Source organism: Heterodontus francisci, chromosome 24, assembly GCF_036365525.1.
Source record: "Heterodontus francisci isolate sHetFra1 chromosome 24, sHetFra1.hap1, whole genome shotgun sequence".
Taxonomy (NCBI): domain Eukaryota; kingdom Metazoa; phylum Chordata; class Chondrichthyes; order Heterodontiformes; family Heterodontidae; genus Heterodontus; species Heterodontus francisci.
The window spans coordinates 23,019,386-23,047,251 of NC_090394.1; the positions used below are offsets into that span (position 1 = coordinate 23,019,386).

Here is a 27,866-nt window from a genome sequence, read left to right on the forward strand (position 1 = left end):
TCGCGCATGCGCTCGCTATAACTGTCGCGGCGGGCGCGTCTGGTGAGGGTTGGTGGACGATGTCGTTTTGTTCTTTTTTTGGTGGAGAGGTTTACAAGGATCACTTTGAACGCGGTGAGTCTGGATGTTGCTGAGTTGGGACGGACGAGTATTGTTTTTCACTTTTCTTTTTAGAAACAGGATTGAGTTGGTGAAAGTGCGGAGTCGAGCTCCCAAAAGCGGTTAATCCCCATCCCAGAGGGACTTCCTATCCTTAATCCCCATTCCTCAGGGACCCCCATCCCTATCCTTAATCCCCATCCCTCAGGGACCCCCATCCCTATCCTTATTCACCATTCCTCAGGGACCCCCATCCCTATCCTTAATCCCCACTACTAAGGGACCCCCATCCCTATCCTTAATCCCCATTCCTCAGGGACCCCCATCCCTATACTTAATCCCCATCCCTCAGGGGCCCCCATCCCTATCCTTAATCCCCATCCCTCAGGGGCCCCCATCCCTATCCTTAATCCCCATCCCTCAGGGACCCCCATCCCTATCCTTAATCCCCACTACTAAGGGACCCCCATCCCTATACTTAATCCCCATCCCTCAGGGACCCCCATCCCTATCCTTAATCCCCAACCCTCAGGGACCCCCATCCCTATCCTTATTCACCATTCCTCAGGGACCCCCATCCCTATCCTTAATCCCCACTCCTCAGGGACCCCCATCCCTATCCTTAATCCCCACTCCTCAGGGACCCCCATCCCTATCCTTAATCCCCACTACTAAGGGACCCCAATCCCTATCCTTAATCCCCCACTCCTCAGGGACCCCAATCCCTATCCTTAATCCCCACTCCTCAGGGACCCTCATCCCTATCCTTAATCCCCACTCCTCAGGGACCCCCATCCCTATCCTTAATCCCTATTCCTCAGGGACCCTATTCCTGTCCTTATTCCCCACCCCTCTGTGACACCCCACTCCCCCTGTCCTTATTCCCACAGGCGGCGCAGTGGTTAGCACCGCAGCCTCACAGCTCCAGCGACCCGGGTTAGATTCCGGGTACTGCATGTGTGGAGTTTGCAAGTTCTCCCTGTGTCTGCGTGGGTTTCCTCCGGGTGCTCCGGTTTCCTCCCACATGCCAAAGACTTGCAGATTGATAGGTAAATTGGCCATTATAAATTGCCCCTAGTATAGGTAGGTGGTAGGGAAATAGAGGGACAGGTGGGGATGTGGTAGGAATATGGAATTAGTGTAGGATTAGTATAAATGGGTGGTTGATGGTCGGCACCGACTCGGTGGGCCGAAGGGCTTGTTTCAGTGCTGTATCTCTAAACTAAACTAAACTAAAACCCCTGGAGCCCCCATCCCTCTAGGACACTCCCTGTCCTTATTCCCCCACCCCTCTGTGGGGACCTTTGCCCCCTCTCCACCCCATTCGGACCCCCACCCCCGTTCTCCTTCCCCCACCCCTCTGGGACCCCCCTACCGCCCCCCCCCGTCCTTATTGTCCGCCCCCCTGGGCCGGTCCTTAATCCTCTGGGCCGATAAACTTAAATTGGTGCCGTCTGGTTCTTGACCGTTCCGCCAGTAGGAACAGTTTCTGCTACTCTGTCTAAAGCCCTCATAGTTTTGAACGCTATCAAATCTCCTCTCAACCTCTATTCCCTGAGGGAAAAAAACCCCAGCTTCTCAAATCTGTCCATGTAACTGAAGTTCCTCATCTCTGGAACTGTTCTTGTAAATCTTTTCTGCACCTCTGTAAAACCTTCGTATTCTTCCAAAAGTGCAGTGCCCAGAATTGGACAAGTTGAGGCCAAACCAGAGTTTATAAAGGTTCATCCTAACTTCTAGAATCATAGAATAGTAATCTCACAGAAGGAGGCCTTTCAGCCCATCATGTCCATGCCAGCTCTCTAAGAGCTTCTCTGCTAGTCCCACTCCCCTGCCTTTTTCCTGTAGCCTTACAAATTTTTTCTCTCCAGATAATTATCCAGTTCCCTTTTGAAATCCACGAGTGAATTTGCTTCCACCACACTCTCAGGCAGTGTATTCTGGATCCTAACCACTCACTGCATCAAAAAGATTTTCCTCATGTCACCTCTGGTTCTTTTGATAATCACCTTAAATCAGTGCCCTTTGGTTCTTGAGTACTCTGCCAATGAGAACAGTTTTTCCCTATCTTCTCTGTCCGGGTGCCTCATGGCTTTGAGCACCTCGATCAAATCTCCTCGCAAACTTCTCTGAATAGAACAGTCCCAATTTCACCCATCTATCCACATAACTAAAGTCTCTCACCCTGGAACCATCCTTGTAAATCTTTTCTGAACCGTCTCCAGTGCCTTAATGTCCTTCCTAAAATGTGGTGCCTGAAATTAGACACACTACTCCATTTGAAGCTGAACCAGAGCTTTATAAAGGTCACCATAACTTCCTTGCTTTTGTGCTCTATGCCTCTATATATAAAGCCCAGGATCCTATACACCTTATTAACCACTTTCTCAATCTGTCCTGCCACCTTCACCTAAATGTGATTTGTGCAAATTTACTCCCAGATCTCTCTGTTCTTGCATCCCCTTTAGAAATGTGCCCTTTATTTTACATTGTCTTTCCTCGTTCTTCCTACCAAAATGTACCATCTTCCACGCATATGCCCATTTCACCAGCCTGTCTATATCCTCTTGAAGTCTATCCCTATCCTCCTAACAATTCGCAATATTTAAGTTTTGTGTCATCTGCAAATTTTGAAATTGTGCCCTGTACACCTGTCTAGGTTATTAATATATATCAAGTAAAGCAGTGGTCCTAGTACTGATCCCTAGGAACCACACTGTACACCTTCATCCATTTGATATTCTAGTAATCCTATTAAATAAAAAAGGAATTTTATGATTGAATTTCCATTGGAAGATAGTGAATTGTCACCCCGATCAAAAATCGGGCAGAGTATAAAATGTGCTGCCAGTTTTTTTTATTGTGATTCGTTTGTATGACTGACCAGGACTGATTTCACCCAAATGCAGCTACTAGCTCCTGCCCACTGTCCGCTCTCTTTTTTTCCCCCCCCACCCCTTGGCAACTTGCTTTCTCCCCCCCCCCCGCCCCACTTCAGCCGCTCGCTCCAGACCTCGCTGCTCCCTCCACCCCCCATTCCCCTGGCTGATTGTTCCCTGCTCACGCCACCCCGCTCTCCGGCCGCTCACTCCACGCAAACCCCCCCTGCTCCCCAGCGTTGATCAGTTTGCACGCGCCACCCAAAGCAGCAAGGAACAATCGTCCAGGGGAGGGGGGGAGCAGCGAGGTCTGGAGTGAGCAGCTGAGGGGAGGAAGCGTCGAGGCCTGGAGCGAGTTGCCGAGGTGGGAGAGCTCCAGCCTCAAAGTTTCCCATCCAGCTGCTTCCGATTGCTGAACGGGGAACTGGGTACCCTATGACGCTTTATCGTGCATGTGCAAAGATGGACCAGGCGTGCATACATGATGGCATTGGCGCTGCGTGATGCCATCGTCCTGCACACGCGCCACTTAGTCCTGGCAAGATGTAGCTGCGCATTTGGCGCACTTTGATTATGTTTTAGCGGGCCGCTGAGTTGTCAGGAATCACTTTGAATCGGTAAATGAGATGCTGTTCCTTGAGCTTCTGTTGATGTTCACTGGAACACTGCAGCAATCCCAGGACAGAGATGGTCTCCTCTACATTGGGGAGACCAAACGCAATTTGGGTGACCGCTTTATGGAACACCTCCGCTCAGTCCGAAAGTATGACCCCGAGCTTCCAGTTGCTGGCCATTTCAACACACCCCACTGCCCTCCTGCCCACATCTCTGTCCTGGGATTGCTGCAGTGCTCCAGTGAATATCAGTGCAAGCTCGAGGAACAGCATCTCATTTACCGATTAGGCACGCTACAGCCTGCCGGACTGAACATTGAGTTCAGTAATTTCAGAGCATGACGGGCCCCCTTTTTTATTTTTAGCTATTTTTTTCTTTTTTATTTGTTTAGTTTGTTTTTATTGTGGCTACCCACTTTTTTTTCATGTTTGTGCTTGGGGCCAGGCTGTTCATTTTTCTGTCAACTAACACCCTCTCTGCACTAATGCTTTGTCTTTCACCACACCATTAGCCGTTTGCCTTTGCTCCATGACCTTCTGGTTAGTTATTCTCTGTGACCTTGTCCTATCAACATCTTCCCTTTCGTTATCTCTTGCCCCAACCCCCCTTATTTGCTTAGAACCTATTACATTTCTAATGTTTGCCCGTTCTGATGAAGGGTCACTGACCTGAAACGTTAACTCTGCTTCTCTCTCCACTGATGCTGCCAGACCTGCTGAGTATTTCCAGAATTTCGTGTTTTTATTACTTAAAAAAAACTGTTCACTACTTTGTTTCCTGTAATTCAGCCAACTTTGTCTCCCTGCTGCCACTGTCCCTTTTATTCCACGTGCCTTCAACTTTGCTGGCAAGTCTATTATGTGGCACTTTATCAAATGCCATTTGGAAGTCCATATACACCACATCAACAGGGTTACCCTCATCAACCGTGTCTGCTACCTCATCAAAAAATTCAATCAGGTTCGTTCAACATGATTTGTCTACCACGTGGCATTGTAAGTAATCTGGAGGTTGCTGGCTTTGAGGTCCTGCTTGCTAGTTTTCTAGCTCCCTAAAATCTGCTTGCAGGACTTCATCCCTCTTTCTACCTTTGATGATGGTACTGATGTGGACCATGACCTCCTGCTGTTCACCCTCCCCTCTCAGACTGCTCTGCAGCTGCTCAGTATCATCTTTGACCCCAGCATCAGGGAGGCAACGTACCTTCCTGGAATCACATCTGCGGCTGCAGAAACACCTGTCTGTTCCCCTAACTATAGAATCCCCACTCACTATTGCTTTCCCAATCTTCTTCCTGCCCGCCTGTATGGCTGAGTCAGTTGTAGTGCCATAGCCTTGGCTCTGGGTGCCCTCCCTAGAGAAGCCATCACCCTCACCAATATTCTGAACTGAAAACCAGTTGGAGAGAGTGATGCACTCAGGGGACTCCTGCACCACCTGACTGGTCCTGCTTGACTGTCTGGTGGTCACCAATTTTCTCGTTTCCTGCACACCCTTAACTGCAAGGTGACCACTTCCAGAAACATGCTATCCACATAGCTCTCAGCTTCATGATGCACCGCAGTGATGCCAGCTGCTGCTCAAGTTCTGAAACCCAGAACTCGAGCTCTTCCAGCTGGCAACACTTCCTGTGCCAGTGGTTGTGCAGGACACAAGAAGTGTGCTGGAGCAAGATGTGCATCTAATGGGACTGAGATGTCTTGCCATATCTCCATTTATTGGACTGCTAACTACGTTTATCAGAAATAAGACTGAAGGCTTTAAAAACAAATCTAAGATTTAAAACCATGTCTAATTATTCTAGTTCCTTATCTTAGATTCTTATATTATCTTACATTACATTCTGAGTACTGTTAGTTTAATACAGAATGTCTGAAGAGTCCAATGAGTTAAAAGAAAGAGGAACTTTATTGAAACCTGACTTACTGCTATGGCTTACATCTTCCAAGAGACTGCACGAGGGTTCCACACCACGTGGTATTACATCACTTTCTGTGATGAGATATACAGTATGATTAGCACATTAACCCAGTAACAACCCAGTGTACAGTATAACACATTATACTACAACCTCAATACTTACACTCTCTATACTGAGTTGAGTTCGCTCGGGTTCTGCTGCTCTTTCCTCTCCACACACGCTTGTGCTCCCTCTGGGCTCTGTCCACTCTGTTGCTCTGCCCCTGAACCCCTTCAGGTCCGCGCTCCTTACCTCTGGGCGCTCCAATTTAATAAAATAAGTGCTATATTTCCCCAGCTCTTCATTAACACAACTGCCCTAGCTTTGAGAGACAAGAAAAAAAAATACTGCAATACTCACCAACACAATTCATGATCCCCAGGATGTCCCAAACTGCTACAGCCAATGAAGTACTTTTGAAGTGTTGTCACTGTTGTAATGTAGGAAACGTGGAAGGCAATTTGCACACAGGGAGGTCCGACAAAGAGCATTGTGATATTGGCCAGGACAGCAGGGAGAACAACCCTGCTATTCTTCGGAAGAGTGCTATGGGATCTTTTACAGACCAACATGATGAGGTGGACATCTTGGTTTAACATCTCACCTGAAATACGGCACCTCTGACCAGCACAGGGAGTGTCAGCCTGGATTATGTACTCAAGTCTCTGGAGTGAGGTTTGAACTTGGAATCATGTGACTTGAAGATGAGAGTGCTACCACTGAGCCACAGCTGACACTTATTAATAAAAAAAAATTGGTCTGTTGTGTTAGTGAGGAAAACCCAATCAGGATTCCACTCCCTGATTGCTATTCAGTAAGCTCCATTGAGGTACATGTGAGTAAGGATAAGATCAGGTTTGGTATTGATGTACTTCATGGCTGAATAGGATACCCAGACTGGGCAATATTCAGAGTCGGGCTGATAAATGGCAAGTATCGTTCGAACCACACAAGTGCCAGGCAATGACTATCTCCAACAAGAGAGAGCATAACTACCTCCCCTCAACACTCAATGGCGTTATCATCGCCAAATCATGCCCCAGCAACATCCAGGGGGTCACCATTGACCAGAAACTGAACCAGACCAGCCACATAAAAGCCATGGCTATTAAAGCACATCAGTGGATGGGTATTCTGTGGTGAGCGGCTCACCTACAAGGCACAAATCGGGAGTGTGATGAATTTTTAAAAAAATTCTTTCATGGGATGTGCGCATTGCTGGCAAAGCCAACATTTGTTTCCCATCCCTAATTGCCCTAGAGAAGGTTGTGGTGAGCTGCTGCCTAGAACAGTAGGTGCCTGGCTAGGTGCAGCTGCAACAACGCTCAAGAAACTCATTGCCATCCAGGACAAAGCAGTCTATTTGATTGACACTTGGTCCACCAGCATAAACATCCACTCTTCCACCACCAATGCCTTGTGGTTGCGCTGTGTACTATCCACAGGATGTACTGCAGCAACTTGCTAAAGCTTCTTTGACTACACCTTCCAAACCTGCAACCTTCACCACCTAGAAGGACAAGGGCAGCAGCTGCATTGGAACACTGTCAGCTCCCAAGTTACATGCCATCCTGAATTGGACATATATCACCATTCCTTCATCGTTACTGGGTCAAAGTCCTGGGACTTCCTAAATTGACAACTTATATAGAGCCTTGAACATAGTAAAATATTCCAAGGCATTTCACAGGAGTGTTCTCAAACAAAATTAAGGAAATACTAGAACAGATAATCAAAAGCCTAGTCAAAGAAGTACATTTTAAGGTGAGTCTTAAAGGAGGAGGGAGAGGTTTAGGGAGGGAATTCCAGGAGGTTGGACGTCAGCAACTGAAGGCACAGCTGCCTGTGGTGGAGCAATTAAAACCAGGGACGCGTAAGAGGTCAGAATTGCAGGAGCGCAGATTCCTCAAAGGGTTCTAGGGCTGGAGGAGTTTATATAGATAAGGCAGGACGAAGCCATGGAGGGGTTTGAAAAAAAAACAAGGATGAGAATTTTAAAATCGAGGAGCCAGTGTAGGTCAGCAAGCTCTCAGCTTGGCAGTGTAACAGGCTCAGGAACAGTGTGCTTCGGCCCACTTACGGCCTCGTTCCTGGAACCTGAAGCTGCTTGTCTTGTCTGGAACCTGCTGCCTTAAGCAGGGCCTGTTGGCACTGATTGTTCCTGAACCTGATACATTGCTTTGCCGAGCCTGGAGGCAGGCAGCTGCTGCTGAAGTTGCACATCTCTAACTGGTGGTGTATTTTTTCATTCTGCAGTCCAGAGAGTAGTCAGACATTTAATGTGTGCTGCTTTTGAAGTGACTTGTAAGTAGTTCCTGGTTCTTGCTGTAGACAAAACAAGGCCTCAGATCCACATTTGCTTCTGGCTCAGCAAGACAGCTTAACCTTTGAGTCCGGTCGCATGCTTGGATGTGACTGATCAAGTGTGCATGTGCTGTCCCAAATAGGATGCTCATGCACAGAGGGACTGAGGCACCTTGCAAGTAATAACTCTGGCAGCAAATGGAAGCAATTGTTATGATCTGAAATGGTTGAGTTCCGAAGACTGTAAGATTGTCTATTCGAAAGAGTAGGTGCTTTTTTTTTCTATTAGTTCATGGGATGTGGGCATTGCTAGTAAAGTCAACATTTATTGCCCATCCCTAATTGCCCTTGAGAAGGTGGTGGTAAGTTGCCGCCTTGTACTGCTGTGGTTCATGTGGTGTAGGAATATGCATAGAGTTAGGAAGAGTGTTCCAGGATTTTGACCCAGTGACGAAGGAACAGCGATATAATTCCAAGTCAAGATGGTGTGGTGGCTTGGAGGTGAACCTGCAGGTGGTGGTGTTCCCATGTGTCTGCTGCCCTTGTTCTTGTGATAGAGGTTGTGGGTTTCGAACGTTGGATCGAAGGAGCCCTGGTGAATTGCTTTAGTACGTTTTGCAGATGGTACACACTGCAGACACTGTGCTGGTGGGTGGAGGGAGCGAATGTTTAAGGTAATGGATATGGTGCCAATCAGCCGGGCTGCTTTTTCCTGAATGGTATTGAGCTTCTTGAGTGTTAGAGCAGAGCTTGTCCAGGCAAGTAGGGAGTATTCAATCACACTGCTGACTTGTATCTTGTACATGGTGGATAGGCTTTGGGGAGATGACAAGTGAGTTACTCGCCACAATGCCTAGCCTCTGACCTGCTGTTGCAGCAACAGGATTTATATGGCTGGTCCAGTTAAGCTTCTGGTCAATGGTGACCCCCCAGGATGCTGATGGTGGAGGATTCAGCGATAGTAATGCTGCTGGGAGGTGGTTAGATTCTCGTTTGTTGGACATGGTCATTGCCCAGCACTTGTGTGGCACAAATGTTACTTGCCACTTATCAGACCAGTCTGAATGTTGTCCAGGTCTTGCTGCATGCGGGCATGGGCGACTTCAGTATTTGAGGCATTACGAATGGAACTGAATACTGTACAGTCATCAGTGAACATCCCCACTTCTGACCTTATGATGGAGAGAAGGTAATTGATGAAGCTGCAGATGGATAGGCCGAGGAAACTGTCCTGAGGAACTCCCCCCAGCGCTGTCCTGGGGCTAAGATGATTTGGCCTCCAACAACCACAATCATCTTTCTTTGTGCTCAGAAATGACTCTAGCCAGTGGAGAGTTTTCATCTGATTACCATTGACTTCCATTTTACTAGGGCCTCTTGATGTCAAAGGCAGCCATTTTCACATCACTTCTGGAATTCTTTTGTCCATGATTAGACCAAGGCCGTAATGAATCTGGAGCCAAGTGGTCCTGAGGGAACCCAAACAGCATTAGTGAGCAGGTTGTTACTGAGTAAGTGCTACTTGATAGCACTGTCGATGACTCCTGTGGAGGAGGCGGGGTTGGTCATCCACTTGCCAATTCTGATTGAAGATGGTTGCAAATGCTTCAGCCTTGTCTTTTGCACACACATGTTAGGCTTCACCATCATTAAGGATGAGGATGTTCATGGAGCCTCCTCCTCCCATTATTTGTTTAATTGTCCACCACTAACATGACTAGATATGACAGGACTTCAGAGCTTTGATCTGATCTGTCAGTTGTGGGATTGCTAAGCTCTGTCTATAGCATGGTTCTGCTATTTAGCATGTATGTAATCCTGTGTTGTAGCTTCATCTGGTTGGCCTCTCATTTTTATGTATGCCTGTTGCTGCTCTCCTACACTCCTCATTGAACCAGGGTTGATCCCCTGGCTTGATTGTAATAGAGTGAGGGATGTGCTGAGCCATGAGGTTACAGGTTGTAGTGTAATACAATTCTGCTGCTGATGGCCCACAGTGCCTATGGATGGCCAGTTTTGGGCTGCTAGCTCTGTTTGAAATTGATCCAACTTAGCACGGTGTTAGTACCACACAACACGAAGGAGGGTGTCCTCAGTGTGAAGATGAGACTTGGTCTCCACGTGGACAGATGCAACTCCAACACGTAGGTTGGTGAGGAAGAAGTCAGTAGTTTTTTTCCTCCTTTTTGGTGTTTTCACCACGTGCTGCATCCCAGGCTGGCAGCTGTGTCCTTCAGGACTTGACCAGCTTAGTCAGTGATGGTGCTACTGAGCCACTCTTAATGATGAACTTTTAAGTCCCCGATCCAGATATGTTCTGTGCCCTTGCTATCCTTAGAGCTTCTCCCAAGTGATGTTCAGTATGTATTGATTCATCAGCTGAGGGAGGGAGATAGGTGGTAATCAGCAGTGCTGATGCCATAAAATGTCATGGGGTCTGGAATCAATGTGGTGGACTCTCTGGCAATGTTCCCCCTCAGCAACCTGGATGTTCCCATACAGAATGAGCACAAGAACGCCCCTATAAGTTGTCGTGTGTTCTTTGTGTTCTCTTAAGTAACACCGTGCGATACATGTATTTTAGTTCCTGGAAGATCTCTAAAGCTTTTCTAACAGCTAAACTAGTACATACAATACAGAGCAAACTATTTACAGAACCTTCGTTTAGAGTGTTACAGTTGCTGAGTGACATTGGCTTCTAGTCACATGACTACATCCTGGTACTTAGCTCATTAGCATACTGAGTTCTCAAGGGGACATCCTCTTGAAGCGATCATACAATATCCCCTTTCTTTCCAAAGATAAGTCTCATACGCTATAAGTCAAAACACATAAAATTGGACAATATCAATTATTTACACAGGGATAGAGATGATGAAATTTACAAATTCAGAAGCTTAAGAGTCCATATATCGTTTCGGTGGTTTGACAACTCCTCTGGATGTTATGGTATAACCATGGGGATGTGGATTTCACCCTTGGCTGTTCAAGCAGTGTATCCTGCATCTCGGAGAATTTGCATATAAGCTGTTGCTATTTTTTTCTGACGTTGCTCCCTGTCTGCATTCATTTTCTGTTGCTCTGCCTTCAGCCTGCTAAGATACTCTGTTGCTTTCTTAGGATGACCACTTTTGAGGCCATGTCATTCTTGGAAAGTTCCGGCACCTCATCTCGAAGAGCCGCAGACAATACTTCAACTCATTCCTCCTCTGTCTCTTCAGGACATTGTGTGTCCTTCGCCTCTCCTCATCCTCTTCGTCTGAAGGCCTGGGGCTGAAGGGCAAGGATTTGTTGGGGGAGGAGGACTTGGCCTCTTGGAGATTCCTGTCTGTTCTGGCTCGTGTTGGTGCTGGCAGTTCTCTAGTGAGCAGAGGTGAGTGCACGACATAGTTGTGCTGTTGTTGGATTTCCACACTGCACCATTTGATGCTGGCCAGTGTCTGCGGGCGGGTTCCAGTCCTTGGAGATTTCCTCTTGGTAATGCTCCCCACTGTCAGCCTTTGCTTCTCAGTGGTTACAATGTCAATCTGTACTGAGTCGCTGGAGCGTGAGGGAACACTGCCTATTGATAAAGAACTTTCACCATCTGAATTTGGATCTTAATTTTCTTGGTGTGGCGTCTTTGAGAAGGGACTGATGCTCTCCAAACCAGAACCATTGATATCCTGGAATAACTGTGACTCAATGTCAGACATTAGGGGCTGGACACAGAGGGTGCATCCTCACTGAGGTGCAGTGTGGCATCGTCTTTGAAATCTCCTATGGTGTCGAACCTGTCCGGGTACACTTGTAGGTCCTGGACTGAGTCAATGCAGGTACCCTTGGTCTCTTCTGTAATGGGTACCTTGGTGACCTCGTGGAAAGTCACAATGTTGAAGTCCTTGCACACTGGTAGTCCTGCCACTGTTGGTCTGCTCGTGTTTACCTGGTAAAATATTTGTGGTTTCCATGCCAACTTGTCATATCTGCATTGCATTGTTAGTGTGCCACTGCAAGGGATGGGTGACCCATTGTAAGCAGTTTACTTTGTAGTTGTCAGTTGTATCGTTAATTTCTAACGATCCCGGTACATATCCTTCAGGATTCTGACTGGTAGGATATTTGCCCTAGCTCCAACGTCAGTCTTAATCCTGAGTGTATGTTTGCCAACTTTCTTTGGGCACATCATGTTAATAGTAGCAAAGGCATCCAGTTGTTTGACTTCATCAACATAATGTGTCAGGGTCACAATGTGAAACACCTGCTCTTCTTCTGGCTGAGAATTGCTCCACTCTGAGCCTTTTTTTGGGTCTATTTCGCTGTGGACTTCTTGTATCAGCTTCCATTGATGTAGGTCTCTGGTGCTCTCCTTGCTGCTGTTGCCCTGTTGCTGTGCCTATCTTCTGTTTGTGTCCTATTGTGACTTCTGGCTGCATCTTTGGAGCCAGATTTCTTGCATAGGCGGGTCTAGTGTCGTTTTGCACTGCATGCCTTGCAGTGGTCTTGAAATGCAGGACAACTTGGCGGTGAGTGGGACAAACTACACTTACAACACAGCTTGTTTGCTTTTTGCAAGCTGGTTATTGTGCCAATACTGTCAGCTGCACCTAGTGCTTGCAGGGGCTGTTGTCCAGCTACAATGGCTTTGTATTTCCTGCCATCTAGCAGTGCATCAGTGCTGTGACTTTTTATCAAGAGGTCTTTCTGAAATGCATCAATAGGTGTTGTGGCAATCACCAGCTCCGTTATTTGCTCTGACAGCTCAGTTTCTGAAAAGTCGCATTCATTGCCCTGACTACAGCATCCACTGATGAATTGATCTATTGATCCCTGTGGCTGTTGCCTGTAGGACATAAATTCCAGGCAATAAATTCTATACTTCATTCTTATCCGAAGCTGATGATCTCGCACTTTCCATATCTTTGTAGGATTTTCCTGGTCCACTTCAGATAAGCCAGAGGTATTGATTCTGTATAACCCCTCATTTCCAACTGCTATCAGTAATTTTACAGCCTGCTTCTCTGGTTCTACAACCACTTAGTCTATGTCTTGGGACAACTCGATCACCACACGAGGAGACTCTGGTACAGGCTTCGATCGATTTTATTCAAACGTACACAGTCTATCTCGGGCATTCCGAGGTAGAACTCTGACTTTACATTCAAGAGCACAAACTTATGTACTGTTCTTGCCACGCAATGTCTTCAAACAACAGATGATCGATATGATTGATCATGTGCTTTAATTAAAAGAATGGTGATTGATTACACATTCTGATGAACATACAGCCTCAGCCTTATCAAAACACATACCAGATGGCTCCAATCCGAGTCTGTTATCTCTTTGTTTCCCATTACACTAACATTCCACGGGAATGGTTGATTGTGTGTGGCCTTGAGGCCCCCGGCTCCAACCTTCATTCCCTAATACTGCCCTTTGCCCTAGCAGCTTGTCTGTTTCTTTTCTCAAGCTGACTGCTATATTCTGCTGAGATGCTTTTCTAAGACTCAGCTTGTTTCTACTTAACTCCTTCAGTCTGTGAAGCATAACTGCATTCTTTGTTTAAAAAGTTTGAACTTGGGTAGGATCTCTGTGGCCTTCCAATATATGCTAGGAGATTTGATATCCATCTTTCTACTGTTCTTTTGCTTTCTGCTCTGCATTTAACTTTTTTCAGCACTGTATTTGTTATGACTTTTCTATTTGTGGTTTGAAACTGGTTTTAAAACTTGTTCTATTGATTCTGTGCTGTTTTCCCCTTCAAGAGAGTCTCTTTTTAGACTAGCTGCTTTGATGGAGAGTAACAGATGCTTGACCGTGTTCTCTGTTTAATTTGCTTTCAGCTTTTTAGCTTGTATGCTTGCACAGCTGTTCAATAGACAGTTCAAGGGTTTTCCCCTTTGCTTTTTTTTTTGCTAGAGTTTATTTATCTTCATGGTTCAGCGGTTTAATGACTTTTCAGCTTGACTGCTTCAATGCGGTGTCTGGGGGTTTCCTGCACTTTTTTCCCAGACGATTCCTGTAATGACGCCGACCTCAATCAGCCTGAGAGAGGAATTGGGTTTTCTCCTTTTGTTTTCCTCTCTCCCACGGAGCCTTTACAAATCTTTTTTGAAAGTTTACAAAGCTTTTTTTAAAAAACAAAATTCCTCGACTGTGGGCACAATGACTCACCCAGTCACAAGAATTTATTTGCAGCCTGTCGTTCAGTGCTCTGTCTCCCACAGCTGGAGGTAGGTTTTTTTTTCTTCTTTCAGCTGTTTGGGTCAGTATTCTTTCACTCTTTTCAGGTACTTGTTTTAAAGTTTCTTCGCTAGGTTTGCTGTTTTGCCCATTGTCTTCAAGGTGTTATGAAAGTGCTTCTATTTTGTTAATATTTTTTTGAGGATTTGTATTTTAGAGTTGTGGACATTAGTTTATTTGAGAAAACTGAAAAGACTCCATGGATTTTTTTTTAATATAAGGGTCACCGAGAGATCTTGTTTACTGGAAGTCACCATGCCTTCAGCTCAATAAACAACAGAAAACTTGGTGGCTTGGAGATGTTTACAGAGAAGTGATATGTCAAGATTATAGTGGTCAGGAAGTTCTGACTTGCTATTTGGGGTTTCACTTCTGAGATATTGTTTTGGTTCACTTGGGGTGTAGACTGTGTTTGAATACAGTTGGAGGTCAGCCTGCTGAGAAATAAGACACCAGTTCATCTTTCTCTACCTCTTTGAAAAACCTGCGAATCCAGAGTGGGATAACTGAAATCCCTGATGCTACATTTCTCCTGGAAAGCCGATCAGACTATTTCTCAACCATCTCCAGAACAAACTGCTCCAGAAAAGATCCCAAAGATCCATCTCCATATACCCGGACACCAGACCTAAAGGGACAATTGACATCCTTCCATGTCTTCTCTTTTTCTTCAAGAAATAGCAAGGATTTGGCCAAAGTAGCAAGGATTTGGCCAAAGTACTTTTCTTTTTTGTTGTAGAAGGGCTCTGCAGAGAAAATCTCTCTCTTTTTCAGCTAACCTTTCTGTGCGTGCATATGCGTGTGTGTCGGGGGGAGGATGCTAAGGTAGAAAGGGAATTTTCATATTTCAATCTGTGTGTTAATGCTTTGCTTCATTACTGGATAAGTCTTGTTTTATAATAAACTGATAATTTTGTTGTCTGTTAAAGAAACCGGTTGGTGTATTTTATTCTGGGATAAAGAGTAGAGTATATGGTTGACCATATTGGTAACTGGGTAAACATGTTTAAATGTATGTTGTGACTGATGGAGAAGTGGAACTAGAAAAGACAGTGCACTCCTCCCACTTCGGTCTTAACAAAGGTTATAGCTGGTCTTTTCACCACAGCTGTCACCATGTCATGTGTTCTTTGTGTTATCTTAAGTAACGCAATGAAATACAATGGATTCTAGTTCCTTGAAGATCTCTAATGGTTTATTAATAGCTAAATTATGTTACGACCAAGGTGGGAGTAATGCACTGTTAATTCAGTCCCACTACCCCACAGGTCATAGCATATTAGCAAAGTCTCCCACCTACCAGAAAGTAGCCAAATTAAACACTACTTGTCTGCCCAAATAAAGTACAAACTAGGTTCCTTTAAACAACAAAATTAACTATTTATTAATAAACAAAATCTTAAACAATAATGAGATAATTCTATATGTGAAAAGATTGTTTTCAAACTTCTTGTTCCTAACCCTCATGCACACACACACACAAAAAAAAAAGTTAACCAGTTTTTAAAAGGATGTTTTGGTTTACAACTGTTTCATAGGCATATCAAATTAACTAACTGGGTTGTAACGTTCTGGTAGGATATTTCTGGGTTGGTGGGTGTCCCAGAGTCAAATAGTCAGATGCCACTCGAAGTCTTTCCGGGCAAGGTTGATGAACAGTCTGTGATGGGTAGGCATTAATGGCACTTCGTCTGCAGCAGGCATCACACAGATACTTCAGCAAAGGGTGTAGCAACAGGTCTACTTGGATTTTGAAATAGCAGTCTAGCAATAGAAGCTTTCTTGAATTTTCAGAATCTCCCAAAATATGAGGCACCGGGAATCACTCCTGAGGCAGAGATTTTTAAGAGACTGGAGGCAATAGGAGACTGCTACCTTTTTAAAATTGAAATTCAAAATTGAAGCTTCAATCTATGGAAACCTGTGTGGAAGAGAGGCAGAGAGGAGCTGAGCCCGAGGAGCAGCAGGACCGGAGGTTTAAAAAAAGCGTGCCAGAACCTGTGTGTGAGAGAGGCAGAGAGGAGCAAAGCCCGGAGAGCAGGGGAAAACTCAGTGACATCAGAGTGACGTCGCATTGAACAGTGAGAGCAGGGAAACAGAGCAGCTGGGGTCAGTATTCAGGTAAGATTTTAATTTAATTTAATTGAATCAACATAGAGTAAGACATGATTGATTGATTTATAAGTACATAAGCTAAAGACTAAAGTGGATTTAAAAAAGATAAGACCAGTTGGAAATTTAAATAACCAATTAAAATCTAATTTTAAAAGAATAGAGATGCAGGACCAGGTGATGTGTTGTACCTGCATGATGTGAGAGCTGGTGGACCCCATTGTGGTTCCTGGTGAACACATCTGTAGTATTGGCTGCTCGAGGAACTCCGGCTCAGAGTTGATGAGCTGGAGTCTGAGCTTCGGAACTGCCACACATCAGGGAGGGGGAGAGTTACCTGGATGCTGTGTTTCAGGAGGCAGTCACACCCCTTAGATTAACTACCTTGAATTTGGCCAGTGCTCAGGGACAGGAGAGTGTGACTATGAGTGAGGCAGATATAGGAATCCAGGAGGTAGTGCTGCAGGAGCCTCGGCCGTTGTCCTTGTCCAACAGGTTCGAGATTCTTGCTCCCTGTGTGGACGAGAGCTGGGACTATAGGGAGGATGAGCAAACTGACCACAGCATCGTAGTACAGGGAGCCATTTAAGTGGGGGGTGAAAAGAGAAATGTAGTCGTAATCGGGGATAGTATAGTTAGGGGCATAGACACTGTTCTCTGTGGCCGGATCGAGAGTCCCGAAGGCTGTGTTGCCTACCTGGTGCCAGGGTTTGGGATATCTCAACTAGGCTGCAGAGGAACTTTTGAGTGGGAGGGGAAAGATCCAGTTGTCGTGGTCCACGTAGGTACCAACGATACAGGTAGAAGGAGGTTAGAGGTTCTGCTGAGGGAATATGAGCAGCTAGGGGCTAAATTAAAAAGCAGAACCAGAAAGGTAATGATCTCCGGATTACTACCTGAGCCACAAGAAAATTGGCAAAGGGTCAATAAGATTAAAGAGGTAAATGCATGGCTCAAAGATTGGTGTGGGAGAAATGGGTTCGAATTCGTGGGACATTGACACCAGTACTGGGGAAGGAGGGAGCTGTTCTGATGGGACGGGCTCCACTTGAATCATGCTGGGACTAGAGTCCTGGCGAATCTCATAACTAGGGCTGTAGATAGGGCTTTAAACTAAATAGTTGGCGGGGGGGGGGTGGAGATTCAGTTGCATAGAAAAACAGGAAGTTAAAGGAGAAGGTAGGAGTGCAGGTTAGTAGTGAGGCTGATTGTTACCAGAAAATAAAAGGAAGGGATAACAAGGAATCGTACAAGAGTAGGGAAATTTAATAATAGAACAAACTTAAAGGCTTTGTATCTGCACGAAGCATTCGGAATAAAATTAATGAGTTAACAGCGCAAATAGAGACGAATGGGTATGATTTAATGCCGATTACTGAGACGTGGTTGCAGGGAAACCAGGTTTGGGAATTGAATATCCAAGGGTGCTCAGTATTTCGGAAGGATAGACAGGAAGGAAAAGGAGGTGGTGTAGCTTTGTTAGTGAAGGAAGAGATCAGTGTTGTTGTGAGAAACGAAAGAGGCACTGGAGATCAAGGCGTAGAATCAGTCTGGGTAGAAATAAGAAATAGCAAGGGAAAGAAGTCCCTGGTGGGAGTAATCTATCGGTCCCCAAACAGCAGTTCCGCAGTGGGGCACAGTATAAACCAGGAAATACTGGGGACTTGTAAGAAAAGTACGGCAATAATCATGGGTGATTTTAATATGCATATAGACTGGATTAGTCAAATTGGCAAGGGTAACCTCGAGGGAGAGTTCATTGAATGTATTAGAGATTGTTTTTTGGAGCAGTATGTTGTGGGAGCAGGCTATTCTAGATTTGGTGTTGTGTAATGAGGTGGGATTAATAAATGATCTCATTGTAAAGGATCCTCTAGGGAAAAGTGATCATAGCATGCTAGAATTTCAAATTCAGTTTGAGGGCGAGAAGCTGGAGTCCCACATGAGCGTTCTGGAGTTAAACAAAATTATATAGGCATGATTACAGATTTGGCCCTAGTGGACTGGGCAGGAAGACTACAAGGTTGGAAAGTTGACTAGCAGTGGCAGATGTTTAAGGAGATATTCAATTTATCCCAACTAAAATATATTCCAGAGAGGAAGAAAGATTCTAGGAGGTGGAAAAAACATCCATGGCTAAGCAAGGAAGTTAAGGATAACATTAAGACATACCATATTGCAAAGGCCAATGACCGGCTGGAAGATCGGGAAACTTTTAAAGATCAACAAAGGGTAACTAAAAAAAGTAATAAAAAGAGCAAAGGTAAATTATGACAGAAAACTAGCGCAATATATAAAAACGGATAGCAAAAGCTTCTGTAAATATATAAAAGGGAAGAGAGTAGCTAAAATGAATGTTGGTCCCTTGGAGGATGAGATTGGGGAGTTAATAGAAGGGGACACAGAAATGGCGGAGACACTAAATCATATTTTGCTTTTGTTTTCACGGTGGAGGACACTAGTACCATCCCAGTAATACCAGGTAATGCAGAGGTTATAGAAAGGGAGGAACTTGGAACAATTATCATCACTAGGGAAAAAGTACTGAGCAACCTATAGGGATTGAAGGCAGACAAGTCCCCAGGGCCTGATGGCCTACATCCTAGGGTCTTAAAGGAAGTGGCAGTGGAGATAGTGCATCCATTGGTTATAATATTCCAAAATTCTCAGGATACGGGAAAGGTTCCAGTGGATTGAAAAAAGCTAATGTAACGCCCTTATTCAAAAAGGGAGGGAGGCAGAAAGTAGAAAACTATAGACCAGTTAGTTTAACATCTGTTGATAGGCGATTGTTAGAATCTGTTGTTAAGGAAGTAATAATAGGACAGTTAGAAAGTCAAAATGCAATCCATCAGAGTCAGCATGGTTTTATGAATGGTAAATTGTGTCTGACTAATTTGCTAGAGTTCTTCGAAGCTGTGACAAGCAAAGTGGATAATGGGGATCCTGTGGATGTAGTATATCTGGACTTGCAGAAGGCATTTGATAAGGTGCCGCACAAAAGGTTAATACACAAGGTCGGTTCACGTGGGGTTAGGGGCAATTTATTGGCTTGGATAGAGGATTGGCTAACCAACAGAAAACAGAGTTGGGATAAATGGGTCTTTTTCTGGTTGGCAAGATGCAACTAGTGGGGTGCCACTGGGTTTGGTCCTTGGGCCTCGGGCCCCAACTATTCACAATCTATATAAATGACTTGGATGCAGGGATAGAAGGTACTATAGCCAAATTTGCAGATGGCACTAAAATAGGCAGGACAGTAAGTTGCAATAATAAATAAGAAATCTACAAATGGATATGGATAGATTAGATAAATGGGCCAAAATTTGGCAGATGAATTTTAATGTGGATAAGTGTGAGGTTATCCAAAATGGTTGGAAGAATAGAAAGGCAAATTATTATCTAAATGGAGAGAAACTTCAGAGTGCTTTGGTGCAGAGGGATCTGGGTGTCCTCTTGCATGAATCGCAGAAAACTAGTTTGCAGGTACAGCAAGTGATAAGGAAGGCAAATGGAATTTTGGCATTTATTGCTAAAGGAATAAGAGTATAGAATTAGGGAAGTGTTGCTGCAACTGTGTAAAGCTTGAGTGAGATCACGCCTGGAGTATTGCGTACAGTTTTGGTCCCCTTACTTGAGAAAGGATGTAGTTGCATTGGAGGCAGTTCAGAGGAGGTTCACTAGATTGATTCCAGAGGTGAGGGGTTTGTCTTATGTAGAGAGATTGAGCAGTTTAGACCTTTACTCTCTGGAGTTTAGAAGAATGAGAGGAGATCTAATTGAGGTATATAAGATGATTAAGGGGATTGACAAAGTAGCCATAGAGAGGATGTTTCCTCTTGTGAGGCAATCTAGCACAAGAGGTCATAGTTTTAGGATAAGGGGTAGCAGATTTAAAACCGAGATGAGGAGAAATTACTTCTCTCAAAGGGTCGTGAATCTGTGGAATTCACCACCCTAGAGTGCGGTGGATGCCGGGACATTGGGTAAATTTAAGGAGGAGTTAGACAGATTTTTAATTAGTAATGGGTTGAAGGGTTATGGAGAACGGGCAGGAAAGTGGAGTTGAGGCTGAGATGAGATCAGCCATGATCGTATTGAATGGTGGAGCAGGCTCAAGGGGCTGAATTGCCTACTCCTGCTCCTAGTTCTTATGTTCTTAAAATGGCAGGGCTTCCTCTCAGCAAAGGAACCTTTCTCCAGAGAGCAGCAACTCCTTTTTTCCTGGATCTTTTCCTCTCCAGGGGTCTCTTTCTCCAGGCAAACCATAACCACCACCTCAAATGTAGAATTTCTTTTTACAAGAGAGGCAAGCCTTTTTCAAGGAGGAGAGGTCTTTTATTTGATCTGCAAAAAAACAGATCCCAGCCAGTTTGTTCTGCCTCCTGCCTGTCCAGCACTGGTTTTTCACAAAGCTAAAGTGAAACTGAACGCTAACAATTAAGTCATGTGATCTGTCATTTCCTTTGCTGCTGTTTGGAACAGGTGTCTTGCAATCTGTCCCACTCAGCTCAAACACCAAGTTTCAGCATTCAGTGTTCACAGAAGATCCTTTTTCTGTCTTTTACAAACAGAATTCTGAGCTTTTCAAATTAAAAAAAAAACAAAACTCTTGTGACTAGTATATACAATACAGATCCTTTTGTCTGGAATGTTACAGTTTCAGTGACTGGCTTCTCGTCACATGACTGTCCTGATACTTAGTTCATTAGCACACTGAGTTCTTAAGGGGACATCACTCTTGAAGCGACCGTACAACGTAAGTTACTGCGCATGCGTGGCCGTGCTTAAGAAAACTTAAAGGTCTGCGCACTTTTATGTATAGGCTGCGCACAACAAAAAGAGAGGGGATGTTGCTCCCAGGGCATCTCCCTCCTGACTGTATTCCATTGCGCCGCCCCATCGGTAGGTCTGTCCTGCCGGCGCGACAAGATGTACCCAGGGATAGTGATGAATGAGTCTGGGAATTGGCTGAAAGGTATGTTTTGGTGAGTATAATCATCTCAGCCTATCTGTGGGACAGCTCTTCCATATTTGTCAGAAGTCCCCCACTTTCGTGAAGAGGACTTTACAGGATTGACTGTGCTGGGTATACCTTTGTCATAGGTTGATGCTGAGTGGTCTGTTTGGTTTTCTTAGTAGACTTATTGGTAGTAGTTTGCAACTCAGTGGGTTGCCAAGCCAGTTCAGAGTCAGTCATATTGCTGTGAGTCTGGAGTTACATATAGGCCAGATTAGGTGAGGATGGCAAATTTCCTTCCCTTTTGGACAGTAATGAAACAGATGGGATTTTACAACAATCCTGTAGTTTCATGATTACCATCACTGATACTAGCATTTAATTCCAGATTTATTTAATTAGTTGAATTTTAAGTTCCCCAGCTGCTGTAGTGAGATTTGGAGCAGTGTTTCTGGAGCATTAATCCAGGCCCCTGGATTACTAGTCCAGTAACATAACCACTATGCTATCATTCCTGATATAACCGTTCTCAAGCTTCCATTAAACTGCGTAGTGGTAGGAGTCTGAGGTCAGAGTGCGCACGGGTAGAGAATTAAAATACCAAGTGACTGGAAGCTCAGGGTCTCACGAACTAAACAGAGGTGTTCTGCAAAGTAATCACTCATGCATTTGGTCTCCCCAGTGTAGAGGAAACTGCATCGTGAACAGTGAATACAGTTTACTAAATTGCAAGAAGAACAAGTAAATTGCTGTTTTCCCTGGAAGGAGTGTTTGAATGGTTAGTAGTTAGTGGGAATAGGGTCGAGGGAGCAGAAGGCAAGTATCATGGACAAGTTGATCTTGGAGTGGGCAGAAGGGGAGATGGGAGAGAAATCAAAGAAAGATGCAAGTTTTGGGCGGGGGCGGGGACCTTTAAAGGAAGTTTAGCCTGATTAAGTTTTATACTTCAGGTGTAAAAATTTGGGATGTAGGCAAAACTGTGTAACTTTGTCTTACAAAACATTTATTTCTAGTGATAGGGGAACATGTTAATACCTTGCTATTGATCTAAATGTTATTGTACAGGTTGTTAGTATTCAATTTTGCTGACCACGTTAGACTCCTTTTAAATATTGTTTCTTTTCAAACAGGGATATACGTCTGTTCAAAGTGTGGGCATGAATTGTTTTCAAGTCAAGCTAAATACAACCATTCCTCACCATGGCCTGCTTTTACTGAAACTATTCATTCAGACAGCCTATCTAAAAGAAAGGACGGCAAAAATGCCTTAAAGGTAGGATGTTAATGTAGTAAATGGAAAATTAAGATTATTTCTTGTGCTTCTGTTAGTATTTGACATTACCTAGTCTGGACCATATTCAGTAGTGATGTGTGACCACTGTATTGTGAGACTTCGTTTAAGTTTCTGCATTTTGGTTGGGAATCCTTACAAAGCTTTTGACCAATTCCTGATCTGACTTGCACCTTGTTTACCAGTCCATTATAAAAGGTAGGAGGAGAGTAGGGCGGGGAGTTGAGAGAAGAGAATGTATGTTTTTAAAAACATACAACCAATAACCTAATGTGTAATGAACTGTGAGAGAATTTGTCATCACAGAATTTGCAGTAAAGGAACACAGGTTAACGAACAGTGCTTTTCAGCTCAATTACAGAACTCCAGGACTGCTTGCAATAAAGTTTTTGTCATCTTTTGGAGTACCTACCATCTTCTGGCAAGTCTGCATAAAATGGTTGTAATCGTTTTGGAAAAAGGTGCCCAAGTAGAACGTGTCAATTTTAAAACCTCTTTGTTTCAGGTTTCTTGTGGAAAGTGTGGGATTGGACTTGGCCACGAATTCCTCAATGACGGGCCCAAGGGAGGCCAGTCACGTTTCTGAATATTCAGCAGCTCATTGAAATTTGTCCCCAAAGGTATGTGCATTATGGCCAATTCAGCTGTATATATGGCTAAAGAAAAGTAACTGCATTAACACAGTTTTATTTTTCTCTCCCCATTTATTTTACATATCCATTTCAGGTTAGTTTTATAAATTTGAAACCAGTCCATCTAAACCAGTTTTGAAAATGAAACCTATAGTAAGGAGCAATAAGATTAGCATTAAATTATTGTGCTTAGTAAGGCTCATGTGTAACTAGATCAGATCTGTTTGCAAATTTGATTTTGTAACACTTCCTGTCCCCCATAAAGTTAAACTTGATTTTAAAAATAACGTTTGGACTTGTTACAGAATCCTTTTCTTGCTGCACATTTAAGTTGATGAAGTAATTTTGAAAAATGATTGGAATGCTGTTTTCATTAGATTTTCTGCTGCAGTTAATGTTGACATTTCAGCACACAATCGATTCTGTTTAATTCTGTGCCAACAAAAAAATGCCTGTTACGTTTATCTGTTGTAACTCCTGTGTTTTGCTGAATCACTAGAGGGAAAGGGTGGCAATATAACTGTTGGTTTTTATACAGACCAAGATACCTAAATCAGTATTGCATAACAAAATAAATCGTAAAATCCATGTTAAACTGTAATTTGTATAACCAGACTACCCCACACAATGTTGTATGAAACATTTTTGATTGAAGCAAGAATGGAGAGCAGGAAGAGGGAGGAGTATGGGGGTTGGCGGGGAGGTTGGGGGGTGAGCAGCAAGGAGAGGAGACTTTTCTCCATTCTCCTCTGAACATTGTGCAACTTTTTATACCCTTGTGTGTGAACTCCGTGCTGTTAACATTTTATGATAGAGCCATCTAAAGCATAAATAAGTTTTGTCACCAAGCATTATGGTCAGAGTGCCAGCTATAGTTTTAGTACCTTTTGCAGTGCTGTGACCATGCATGATTTTGACTATATAATAGATAAAAGCATTGCATGAACCTCAGGAAACAAGTTAGTGTTGCAGCACTTCTGATTCTGTGGCAGAGAAATTCAGTGATGGAACAAATTCTGCAGCTGCAGAATTAGGGAGCACTTGGGGCCATGACTATATTATGATCCTATTTTCAAAGTAAGATGACAAAGCAGACAAATCTATTAGCTTCACAATAGCACTAGTAATAATTAAATCATTTGTTAATTAATTTGATCTAACCCAGCAAACATAAGTTCAGAAGGAACAGGTCCTACCTGATCAACTTTTGACTTTTTTTGAGTGACATTGTAAACAAATGGCAGAAAATCCAAGGCAAGGGTATCTAGACTTCTGAGAAATTTTTGATAAAGGAGAGGATGCAAATTTGTCTGTAGGTTAGGCTGAAGCAGATGTTTGTTGGGAACTTATGGTTGGGGATCGAACAAGTATGGCATGGTGTCCTGTAGGATCGATGTTTGGGGCCTTATTGTCCCTAATTTACATCGAACTTCTGAATCTAAGTTTTTAATGTAACTGGTCAAATTCACAGAGAATACTAAACTAGCAGGGGCAATTGGACCTGTGAAAGCAACACATGATTTACAAAATGGGTGAGAAGATGTGTAAGTGGATGCAACTATGGCAGATGGAATTTAGTAGGGACAAGTGAAATGAGCTGTAAACTGGGCAGCATAAATATTTTGTGAATGTGTCAAAATAATTAAGGATAAAGCTGAAAGAGGTCTTTGGGTATTAATGATGGTGTCTAATGTCAAATCAGTACAGGGCAACAATCAACAAAGCAATTAGAATACTAGAGCATTAAAGCAAATAGTATGCTGAACCATATAGCCAAAGCAAGAGTGCAAGTCAGCTGAAGTTATTGTTTAAACTGTACAGTGCACTAGTCATACTACACCTACAGGGCACTACCCCTAGCTTTGGTCACAGAGACATAAGGGAGGCATTTAAAGCCCTGGAAATGGTCCTGTGACGAGCCAGTGTTAGAATAAGGAAATGGCAGAGATATTAAACAAATATTTTGTATCTGTCTTCACAGTAAAAGACACAAAAACATAATCAAAGCTAGTGGGGAATCAAGGGGATAATGAGAGTGAGGAACGTAAAGTAATTAATATAAGTAGAGAACAAGTACTAGAAAAACTAATGTGACTAAAAGCTGACAAACCTCCAGGACCTGATGGCCTACCACCTAGAGTTCTAAAAATGATGGCTGCAGAGACAGTCGGTGCATTAGTTGTGATCCTCCAAAATTCTTTAGATTCTAGAGCTGTCCCAGCAGATTGGAAAGTAGCAAATGTAACACCGCTACTCAAGAATGGCAGTTGGTGGGGGTGGGGGAGAGAGAAAACAGGGAACTATAGGCCAGTTAGCCTGACATCAGTACTTGGGAAAATGCTGGAATCCATTATCAAGGTGTTAAGGCACTTAGAAAATCTTAATATCATCATTACCAATAGTCCAGTGTTAACATTTCTGTAGTGGTCTTAAATGTATAATTTTAATTTATTGCTGAAAAGAGAGATGTGCTGTCAAAGCTTTTCGTCTTGCACTTATCAGGACAGATGCAAGAATGCCAAATTTCAAAGGCAGCAACAGTTGATACTGTATGGGAAAAGGGTGCTGATTGGTTGGCAAATCAACTCTGGTTGATGCATTGCCATGGATAATGTACCAGGGAACATGTTTTTTGTTTACTTCAAAAAAGGCACAATGCCTGGACATGTTCCTTTTGCCTGTGAATGAATATGTGCAGCTTCTCGCAAGCATAAGTGAACCACATTGCAAGCCCGACTGATGATCTTAAATTGGTTGCTAGTGTAATTCTTAGCACGCTCGGGATTGTTCAGTAAATGCTGTCCAATCACGGAATCACATCTAACGTTAGACTTTGTGTTCTGAGTTTTGCACGTACTGGCTGAATACAGTCAGTACTCTGCCTATTGCGAACAGTCGAAGAGATGTGCTGTTTAATACAATCCGCCAGTCATTGGAAAATATGGCTTGTGCACCTGGCATCGCACTGGCATTGGAATTCATCTATCACATTACTCATTTGTGTGGTTGGCAATGTCTTTTTGGCTTGATGGCAGCATCCTGTTAGTGGAAAATACCACTTGTGTTGCTACTGCATACTAGCAGCTAGCTAGAGCAGCTAGCTTCACCTCTTGCTCAAATTTTAATTTAATACAGAGCATTGCACATTTTACTGCATTGAGTTATAAGATAAGAGATGGAATCAAAACTTGACGTGCAATTTTTAGTCTTTTGTGTTTTGACTTAATTTAATTGAGTATTTGACTCTAAATGCTATTGTTAGTATTCATAAAATGTCAGAAAATACTTAAACCTGTGAAGCCTGATTCATTGAGATTTTGTTGTGTTCATGTATAAACCATTTTTTTGAGTAGTAAGTACAGTAATTCAATAGACTTGTTCCAGCCATCATTTCTAAAACTATCTGCAGATAGTGTCGATGCAGAAAAAAAATTGTAAAATTGCTCAGCTGTTTCTTTTCATATCCAAATTGACTGGATTTAGGGTGCATTATGTTTATTGAACTTAATTTTAATAGATTTAGAATATTTTAAAATGAACCAGTTATCAATAGAGTGCAAATAATGAAAAAGCTGTTGACGTACAAAATGTTAATTGTCTTTCTTTTCATTTGCAGTCAATGGACCTCTTGAGGATAAATAAAATGAGCATGGGACTGCTTTTATTAATTCGACTGGAATTTGTAGGGCTTCTTAATGTCTTGTAACTAAACATCTAGAAGAATAACTGTTTCCTCTGGAAATAGCAACAAAGAAGTCCTTGTTGGTATTTTTTTGGTGGTTAGTCATTACATGAAATTTTCTGGATAAACTCTTCCTTGAATGCCCAGGAAATAGATACTTGCATGATTACACTGACAAAAATACTTATTGTGTTAAGTGGGACTTAATTTTGTAATGTTATCTAATTTCTTTTGAAAATGTCAAGCAAAGCACAACATGGCAGTAGGGAAGCATTTGTAAAGGCACATTTTTATCTGGTTTGCAACAGAGAGCAGATTAATATTTTGTTCGAATAATGTTTTGTGCCACAAAGGTATCCATATCAAGACAAAGTTCTGAACTAAAATGTTGCCTGATCAGTTAAAGCAAACTGTACTTGTAATCTTAAACAAATAGTAGCCGTGAGATTAAATTTTGGAATATGATACCAAAACAACATTGCTCTAGCTGCACATTTACATACTGCACTGAACTATCAATCTTTACTTATTGGGAAGAATCACAGTAGTTGACAGGGAATTATGGTCCACTTTAAATTCTGGCTTTGTGAGTAACTTTGTCATTGCTGACAATTAAGTAGGGAACTCATTACACTGAGATGCTATGGATTAGGCAGGAATTTTTCACCTCTAATCAAAAATTTTTAATCACACTACTCCGTATTAGTCACCAAGTGGTTGCTGTTGGTCATATGCCTACTGATAATCCTTTGATCTTTCTCCCCCCTCCCTGTTTTACTTTAAGGAGTGCAGAATAAGTAGCAGATTAGTGTTGTGGGAGTTGATGAAAACTTTTTGCGGGGGCGAGGCAAGAGAGGAATGAAATTAAAGAATTAGGCTTACCTTTTCACTCGTTCTTTTAACGCTGTGCACTTCACTTGCATTAAATGTTTCTGGTTAGATTTTAAATGCATAATATATGTACTGTAGATTTTTCTAAATTAAAGTATTTTGATTCTTGCCTACATTTACAGTTCATTTCTTTTGCCAACAGCCTTGCTTTCTTTCCAAATTTATGCATTCAGCCTTTTTAACTAGGAGTAACTTTAATAATCATGGGAAGAAATGATT

General features: G+C 43.2%; 1 protein-coding gene across 1 annotated transcript; it reads left to right on the plus strand.

Annotated features, from left to right (window-relative positions):
• Nucleotides 1–27,762, plus strand: LOC137383654 (methionine-R-sulfoxide reductase B1-like). Its single transcript, XM_068056810.1, has 4 exons — nt 1–114; nt 22,282–22,424; nt 22,948–23,062; nt 26,691–27,762. The coding sequence occupies exons 1-4, from the start codon at nt 60–62 to the stop codon at nt 26,714–26,716; spliced, it is 339 nt and encodes a 112-aa protein (XP_067912911.1). The 5' UTR covers nt 1–59; the 3' UTR covers nt 26,717–27,762.
• Nucleotides 27,763–27,866: the final 104 nt, after the last annotated feature.